The sequence below is a fragment of the Vidua macroura genome, chromosome 8 (genome assembly GCF_024509145.1).
Source record: "Vidua macroura isolate BioBank_ID:100142 chromosome 8, ASM2450914v1, whole genome shotgun sequence".
NCBI lineage: Eukaryota > Metazoa > Chordata > Aves > Passeriformes > Viduidae > Vidua > Vidua macroura.
Genome location: NC_071578.1, coordinates 18593822 through 18603191, shown reverse-complemented (window position 1 = coordinate 18603191; position 9370 = coordinate 18593822). Strand labels below are relative to the sequence as shown.

Below are 9370 nucleotides of genomic sequence, written 5' to 3'. Positions count from 1 at the left end.
TGGATACGATGTGGAAAGAACATGTGTGTAACAGGACTCTAATGCAGCCCCTTTCACCTCACCAAAATGGCCAGGACCTTGCTAGAGAAGTTCATCCTAAAATTCTGTCACATCCCAGATGACATAGCAAGATACTGGTGACTAAGTTGTTTCCTGATCCCTGGGCAGCAGAGACCTGAGCAGTGTTTCAGGAACTGTGATACAGCTGTTCTCTACTGACTTTAAAAAGAGGGCAGATGTTTGTTTGCTAGTTTGCAAGCTCTGCCCAAACGTCTGAATTGAGAGAATAAAAGTGGCGCAATATATCTTTAATGTTTGGAAGGTGTGGAGGCAAGGCTGGCTAAGGAATGCTGCAGCTGAGGGGAACAGAAGAACAGCTTCGAAAATCCAAATATCCCTCAGGAAAAGGCCTGTCTGTTTCCTAATGGTTTTCCTCCCCTTTCTTCAATGCTTTGAACAGCAGTACAAATAAACATACGATAAATAAATTAAGGAAGAAACAGAAGTGTACAAGCCAGCCAAATAAATAATTTCAGTTTCTCTGTCTCCAGTAAGATAGGAAGAATCTTCTACTTCCTGCAAAGCTGGCCAGAAGCTCAAGATCTGTGTGGGTGATGCTTTCTCATGCTGAGCACAGCCTGTATGTCCTTTTCCATCACCAGATTGGAAAGCTCGTCTCCACGGGTGCCTGGGTGAAGGGGAAATGTTGGGATATGGGGTGCTGGTTCAAACTAGTTGGTAAATAAAGCGTCTGAAAAGAAGGCTGGAAAAAAAAAAAAGTAACACAAAATAAGAAGCAGCTGCAGCAACCCCTGATTTAAAAATCATTAACTGTGGACAACTGTCCAGCTTACACCATTCATTATATATATTCCAGTTCTATGCTTCTCTGCACCGTAAGACATAAGAAATGCCAAAATACTCTATATCCCTACTTCTGCTTTGCTTATTTCTCTAATGAGGAAAGCTGTCCACTAAGCTCTTGAAGTAGATGATCACATCTGTAACAGCTGTTACCAGAAAAAATGAAAGAAAAAGTACAGAATAAGTGAAAAACTGTTTTCACTGTTAGTTCAGTTCACATGAGCTTGCACTTATTTTGATATTGAAACATTTTATTTCTGTTAACATACTACATACCTACAAATAATAAAAATACCTTTTTGCTACCACTGCTTATCACAACTTAAAAAAGGCTCCAGAGCAGCATTAGCCACTGGACTAATTATGTAGCTGACTATAGCTTAAAACCATTTTTATATAAAGACCAAAATTAGGTTATTCTGTTATAGCTGTTGGAAATATTTGGTTTGTGTATTTTCCCAATGCAAGAGAAAAAATTTGCAACTCTGATTTCTACCTTGGTTTTTGATGAGAAAGACCTGGGAAAAAATCACAGAAATCTGGCACTTCTACAAACACCTTTCCCCCCTTTATTTCTACCTTTCTCAGTGCTCTTTCATTTCTGACTTCTTTTCCTGAGTAACAATGTGTCTCTTCCCCATTCACAATCTAAGGACTTTAGTGTGCACCCTTCTAAAAGAAAATTTCAGTATCTGTCTGTGATGGAATGGAAAATATGAGAAAACTGGTACTGGCCTCCTTAGTATGAAGCAAAATTCTCTTTGGAGCCCTACAGAAATCTTGCCTCAGCAAGAGGATTAGGCTCTATGTCTGTATTTTGTCTCTCTGTTTTCACTTGAGATCACACTCATGTGCAGCATGGGGGCATGCTGTGCTCCAGATACTTCACAGCTCTTTTCTAAAGTTGTTATTCCTCCCAAGTATCCCTAGAATTTGTATATTTATACAACAGCAGAGGGAGCCAGAACTTCAAAGTCAGACCATAATCATAAGGCAGAATTCATTGGCTGAGTTGAAGGGAGGGAAGGACAGAGGGCGGGATAGAGAGGGGAGAGGGAGAGAGATGCCATCCAAATTACCTACAGAAACAGCCAGCACAGCTTCTCTCCTGGATTGCAAGGGCACAAAAGATCTTACTTCACTCCTACAACATTTCTGCTTTCTTCCAGAATAGAAATGTGCACCACCAGCAGCGATTCTTTCCATCAGTAACTGGTAAGAATTTTCTAAATTATCTATTTCAGATTGTCAAGAGCTCACATCTCTTTATTGAAGTTATCACCTGTTACTTTTAAAAAAGCAGGTGACTATGTTTGATAAATGAAGACTGTTTGACTTGTCATGAAAGGCCCAGCCCTTGTATCTACTGAGCAAAGCTTTGCAACCTTTTGAGGTGCAAGAGGGAGATGGCAGCTTCTTGGGGGCCTTTGCAGTTCAGTGTGCTCCCTGCCACCCTGTGGTGTGACAGAAAGAACCTTCCTGGGTGCCTCTGGTTGCTGGAAAACATTTCTTATCTCCTAGCCCCTGAGATTTCTTGGTCCTCACACAACCAATGCAGTTCCAGGCAGGATACAACACATCACTCTCCAGATATCCTGACTGACTGTCTGCTAAGGTGCCCATTGCAGTGTTCTGTAGATTCACCACTTGCTTTGATAAAGATCACCTTTGTAAAAATGTATTTCTTTTTCTCTTGGGTAGCAAACATGTCACAAAGGCCATTACTCTTAAGAAATCAGGGACTAACTATCATTCTCCAGTCTGCTGATGTGCTATTCACATTTTACCTTTGTGAGCTGGCTCCATGTCTTTGGTAAGGTTGTTATGAATTTAACCAGAAAATAAAAAGTAAGAGTAAATGCTTTTGTAAAACCTCCCTTCTTTCTACAGGACCAGAGAAGATTAACTCATAACAAAATTTCATAAGCTCCAAAAGGTTTCCCTCAGAAAACATGCAGATGTGAGAGGGGGGAAAAGAATTCCCTTTCCTTGATATTTATGTCACTCCTTATGTTATAGACTTGTAACATGTTAATATGCACAAGATTTTCTATACCCTAATTATGCAGGTTCTAGAGTTTTTTATCCTATATAGCTTTTTCAATTACCTAAGAAAGTTTCTCCCAATATTTTTGCAATACAAAGCTAAAAAGAGGTGAAGAGACCATCATTAAGTTTCACTGTATTGGATCCCTTATGGATTTAACACTGTTATGGGATGTCTGTGCAAACTCAGTGACATGTTTCCTCTTCTAGTTAAGTGTTGCTTTCCTGGGAAGCTTGGTTAATAATAGCCAAGTGATTTTTAACTTTTCTTTAGTATGTAAGGCTAAACAGGCCAAATCTGCTTTACTGAGATAATGTCATTGGCAGCCAAAAGGGGATACCATTGTCAGTCAGTCCCCACTACCTCAATTAATATCTGTAATATAAATTCTGGTAATCTGTTGAACCTTTCCATTGCTCCTTTTTTATTTTTTCCTAGAAGACAACAGGCAGCTTTACTCCCAGTAATTGCTGCAACTCTTTAAATAAGTAATACAATCACTGCATGTCTTTAGGAATTGCTTCTCTCAGAATGTCTCAGTTGTTTGAGCAACTAGTTAGGCTCTGAGTAGATAAGCAAGAGTTTCTAAGTACCAGATAATGAAGCCAGACACTGCAAACATGTTTTTTTCTTTGACTAATGTCTGATGTGGAAATTGGCTTCCACGGTCCATCACAACTCTGGAGACTGTTATTTGATTACAGGCAGTGGATGATCACAATCAGCTTTGCAAAAATGACCCACCCTTTTCCAGTGGGCACATAGAGCCCAGCATCTGTAGCAGTCCCCTGCTTTATCCGGCCTCCAGGACAAGAAGTTTTTATAGGGGTTTTCATAGGATGTCTTTGAGTCCAGAGGTCTCTCAAAAGAGCAGTCATGCATTAACTGCTTGAAGCCACTTATGGTCTAGCAGTCTCCTTAAAACTGAGGGTTTTATTTTCTTCCCTGACTAATTTCTGCAGAATTCCCTTTCCTTTGAGGAATTTTTTTGGAAAATACAGGATAATGTCCCGGGGCAAGATTTTGAGGTGACAAGTGATAACTTGGTTTCTTTTTTTGAGATAAGCTGAGTGACATTTGTTACTTTAAAAGGCTGTGCTGTTCACCATGACGAACCCTTCAAACTTTCCCTGCTCTTTTTACTTGTTTCCAACACAAATAGAAGAGTGATAAATGTCTACAAAAGATGTATGTGGGGAATTGAACTTACAGTAAGATTAATTCTGAAAGCTCATTGTCTTCTTCCTTCTGTATCCTGTTCATTTGTTGCAGACCTTTGTGACGCTTGCTTTTTAGAGAAGCTGTCTCATGCTGCATTAAGTAGAGAAGAAACTCTCAAGAACATCTTAGTTTATGTTACTGAACTCTTTCCCAATATTCATTAAGAGTATTGAACAGGATTCCTCTTTCTTCTTTAAAGACAAATGAGCAAAAAACAAGCAAAATCTCTCTCCCTCAGTAAACAGATTTAGGAGATATACTTCTTACTCCTACAAGCCAAATAAATATTGCTTCACTTTCTGGGGAAAAAAAAGCTGTTTTTCTCTTAGACCATAATCTCATTAGTATGTTTTCTGGGGTAATCAACAAACCTTCAAAACAATGAGGGGACTAACACCTTTGTTCCCACTGCACTGGTGATTCGCTATATTAGCTCACCTTTGATTCAAGTGTCTAAACAGAATATGCACACATTGCTTTTTACTGGCTCTTGATTTAGAATAAACTGAATGGCAACCAAACACCTTGAAAACCAAACACATCATTTGGGAGTGACTACCCTTGAGGATCTGCCACCCAAGGATACCATAATAGGATGCATGAGTGTAAGGTCACTGCAGTAATTATTTTTCTGTTTTTCTGGGACTGCATTTTACATTATGGTTGCTGGAACAGGAGTTAAAGAGCTCTACAGACACAGGTGACTTTTCCCTAGACATCAGGTTGGCAGGTGGTTTAAAGCACCTCATGGTGCATCACAGGTTCCCTTGAGACACTGAACAAGTCATATCCCATCTTCCTCTCACAGTCCCCTTATCTGTCATAAGAGGGTGATAATTCCTTATTTACCTCTGGGCAGTACCATAAGAGTGAATGCCCAGGAAGTGCCTGCCAGTCACCTGGTGGGGGATACCATAGAATGCAAGGTGTTAAAAGAGACCAACAACACACACTGCAGAACCTTCAGAGATGCTCTTTATCCCCACCACACTTACCATCGGTGACCAACACACAGCCACACTCAGTCTTTGGAATTTCTCTTGGAAATGTACTCCATAAACCGGTGGGATCTGGCTTCTGCTTTTCAGGTGGCTCCACCACTTTCTTTTTTTTCCTTCAGCATTATTAGTTCTCACTGTTGCTTCACCATATCCAAAAGTGTCTGGGACCCTTGAGAGGGCTTACTCTGTAGACACAGATGTTTGTAATAACTGCACATATTTTTGTATTTTTCAAGCAACAAAAGAGAACCATGTGTTTGTTGTTGAGGATACTGTAGCTAAGGACATAAGGCTGGGACCGTAGTAAAAAGCTCATGTGTTTTGTTTACAGCAAAATCTATTTGTCCTGTCCAAATGCCAGGACTTATCTCTTCTGACTGGTACAAAATAACATTGCAGGCTGCCATCCCTTAGCTCTATTTTGCTTGCAGCATCTCCACTGGCCAGAAATCATTAAAAACGATGGGACTGGTTGAAGGTTTTTCATTCTATATCCATTTTCACACTGAAACAGACCACCGTACCCTCTCCATATGTGAACATGGAACCCATACATCACCATTGCTGCTTCTTTTTCTTCCAGATAGTGTATCAATCTGTTCACACGGATTGGGCAACAACACAAAAATGAATGGACAGAAGAAGTCACACCTATATCCTCAATTTGGAATATTTTATTTCCCCCTCTTTAATGAAGATGTAAACTACTGAGGAAATGAAAGACTATGGAAAGAAAAGGCTACTATATTTTGCTTGTGTGACTGTCTTGACTGCCTTGATGACAGAAAGATAAAGAGAGATAGAATTAGATAAATCAACAGGTCTAGCAAAGTAACAAAAGAATTTACTGTATTTGCTCATTTTTGCTGATCAAGCAGAACAATGATCCCAAAGCAGCTTTTTATTTACTGCACACTATTGCTTTCTTTAGTTCCTGAGAGGCAACATCTCTAGAAAACAATAAAATTCATAATGGGCAAGACAAGGCAAAGAAAAAGATATAAGGATAGTGGGTGCTTTTTGTACAGTACTGGTTATCTTTAGGCATGCAGTTGTTTAACAATAAATGCTACTTAATTGAAGTGATAAGCTCACTATACCATGTTATTTATGTATTCATACCATGGTCAGTTGGTTTTTTTCTGCATCTCAGGCATTTTTCACCATCCCACAAACTTGAGTGATATTTAATCATTGAGGAAAGTGTCATGCAGTGGTTAAATAGTGTCATTCCCCAAGTATTTATTTACTTTTCATACTACAAGTCCTTGCACAGCACGGAACTGCCTCTGGCCTGATGAGAACTCCCAGCAGAGTCAGATTTTTTTTCTTTGATTCCTGGACACAGAGGATTTGGACTCAAGGGTCAGGATTATAAAGTAGCCTTTGCTATGGCTCACAGGAGTCATCTGGGAGAGTTGAGGCAGTTCTGTGACTGAGACTTCCAAAAGTATGCAGCACCAATTTACTCCATGGGTTCAGCTCCCTGAATCCCACTGAAAGTCCCAGCTCATGGTTGCAGCAGTGAGTTTGAAGCAGACCTGTCTGTGCAGGAACACCATCTAGCAGACAGAACATGCTTTTACAACAAATTTGTAAAAAAAAAGAAAAAAAAAAAGAAAAATTATGCTGAGGGAGAATCAATAAAAATCTTCCCAGAAGGAATTAAAAGACACTATCAAAATCACTCACTCTTAAAGCCAAAATCAGGGAACTGGACTGAATTTCTGATAACCCTGTCATGGTCACATTAGGGGAGATATCAGTGCTTTATGGGCACTGGAGTTCATCTGGAATGAGGAAACAAGAAATTTGGACTGCAGTTCCCATGACCTATCACAGCTGTGTAGAAGCTGGGAAATGTTGAAATTATTTTGAATTATTTTAGACTTTTTAAAATTTTCCCATGATATCCATCCAGAGAATGAGCCTGAATTTTTGCATGGTGATTGTCTTGCTCAAACGTAAGTTCTGGCTGCAATTACAAATGCATTTCACAGAAGATATTTTAATGTTGGCTTTGTGCACCTAATATGCCTCGCTTTGCACATTGATATTTAGCACAGCTGAAGGTAAATGCAGCCTCACAATGTCATCTGCCAGTTTTGGATCAGAACCTTGCAAAACCAGAATTGCACACAATTTTACCCTGGGTGGGTTTTGATCCAATTTTCTTGTATCACCACTCTACTGCATTAGTGATGTTCAAGATACCGCACTGAGTGAAATAATGAAGTTAAGATGTTCTTAAATCCATGGGGCAACCTCACAATGAATAAACATGGTCATAATTCAATAGAGTTGCACAGACTTTCATACCACAGTGTAGCAAAGGGCTCAATTTTATGATCTAATAAACTATGTAAGAGGGAGCTGCAGAATATACACAAAATCCCTGGCATTTGCTTCCCTGTCTCCCTCCTTACCCTTTTGACTAATTTCTTGCAGCATAACTAAACATATTTTTTCTTTTTCTTTCCTTTGCAGATATACCCAGACCTTCCACAGCCAGACAGAACAGATATAACGCTTTTAGGCCGGCTCCAGAAGACTCAGACTGTGTTTGACTACCACCCGTTTGGATAAATATTTTGGGATTCAAGATGAATAAGACAAGGGCTGTTAATGATGTTTTTCATTTCCTGATCAACAAGAACTGGAGCTCAAGCCGAAGCTTTCCTATGAACATTTCTAATCAGTGCATGAACATCACTGACCTTACTGTCTTTCTGGCCACCTCTTACAGCTTGGAGACTGTTCTGGGCATTGTGGGAAACATCTGTCTGATTGCTGTCATTGCCAGGCAGAAGGAAAAGGCAAATGTCACCAATATCCTAATTTCCAACTTAATAATTTCAGACTTGTTTATGTGTCTTGTCTGCCTGCCTTTCACTGTTGTTTACACCATGATGGACTACTGGATATTTGGAGAAGTCATGTGCAAAATGACCTCTTTCACTCAGTGCACAACTGTGACAGTGTCAATCCTTTCCCTTGTCCTTATTGCTCTGGAAAGACACCAGCTCATCATAAACCCGACTGGCTGGAGGCCAAATACCTCCCAAGCCTACCTAGGAATTGGAGTGATTTGGACTTTAGCATGTCTCATGTCCCTACCCTTTTTGACCACATCCATCTTGTCTAATGAGTTGTATGAGCAGCTCTCACACTTCATGAATTTTTCCACTGATAAGGCAATATGTATCAACTCGTGGCCTTCTGAGCAGCACAAACTTATCTACACTACCACTTTACTGCTCTTGCAATATTGCATCCCTCTGTTCTTCATTATCCTTTGCTACCTGCGTATCTACTTACGCCTGCAGAAGAGAAAGGACATGTTTGAGAAGAGTGAGTACAGCAACCGAGCAGTCCAGCTGAGAAGGATAAACATTTTGCTAGCATCCATGGTTGCTGCTTTTGCTGTTTGCTGGCTACCACTGCATGTTTTCAACACCATTGTGGACTGGAATTACAAAATCATTTCGCCTTGCCACCACAACCTGATCTTCTCATTGTGCCACTTGGTAGCTATGGCTTCTACCTGTGTCAACCCTGTTATCTATGGTTTCCTAAACAGCAACTTCAAAAAAGAAGTGAAGTCACTGATTCTGAGCTGCCAGCATAATTCAGTAACTGCCTCAATGGAAGAATATGATCATTTGCCTTTATCCACCATGCAGACTGAAATTTCCAAGGGGTCACTGACGTTGAACTGCAGGCACAATTCTATCTAATGAGCAGAAAACATTTCAGAAGGGTGCACTGACACCACACACCAATTATTACCTGTGGGTATATAAAGCAACTGGTGATGCCACAGCTGGGATGTGAACAGGAAGCCATCACTACCTGATTTTTGGAAGAACAAGCCAAGTAATGTTGTAAATGTTCACAGTTGCTGCTGTGGTGCACAAGCTTTTTGTGTCACTGAGGTGGTACAGACACTGAGGAGACTGGGCTGATGCATAGGCAGCTGCTCTAAGATCAGTGACTAAGCCGTGGCTGCACAGAGGCTGACACAGGTTCATCAGTGAAACTCATATCTCTAACATGGCTGCAGTAGAAAACCAGATTTCCAGTTTCATCACTGCAGGCTGCCAAAAGCTGTGTTGGAGAAGACTCAGTTTTTCAGTATTAGTAAGATTTTTATGCACAGCTGACACACCAGTGGAACAGAGATATGTAAATATCAATTTTTTCTACCACCTCTCACAGCCCATTAAGTTACAGTAAT

At 40.2% G+C, this 9370-nt stretch overlaps 1 protein-coding gene across 1 annotated transcript; it reads left to right on the top strand.

Annotated features, from left to right (window-relative positions):
- The first annotated feature begins 7736 nt into the window (after positions 1–7736).
- NPY4R2 (neuropeptide Y receptor Y4-2) lies at positions 7737–8999 on the top strand. Its single transcript, XM_053984109.1, has one exon. The coding sequence runs from the start codon at positions 7737–7739 to the stop codon at positions 8868–8870; it is 1134 nt and encodes a 377-aa protein (XP_053840084.1). The 3' UTR covers positions 8871–8999.
- Positions 9000–9370: the final 371 nt, after the last annotated feature.

What these genes read in the sequence shown, in the direction of transcription:
- NPY4R2 (XM_053984109.1), top strand. Translation starts at nt 7,737, where the DNA reads ATGAATAAGACAAGGGCTGTTAATGATGTTTTTCATTTCCTGATCAAC.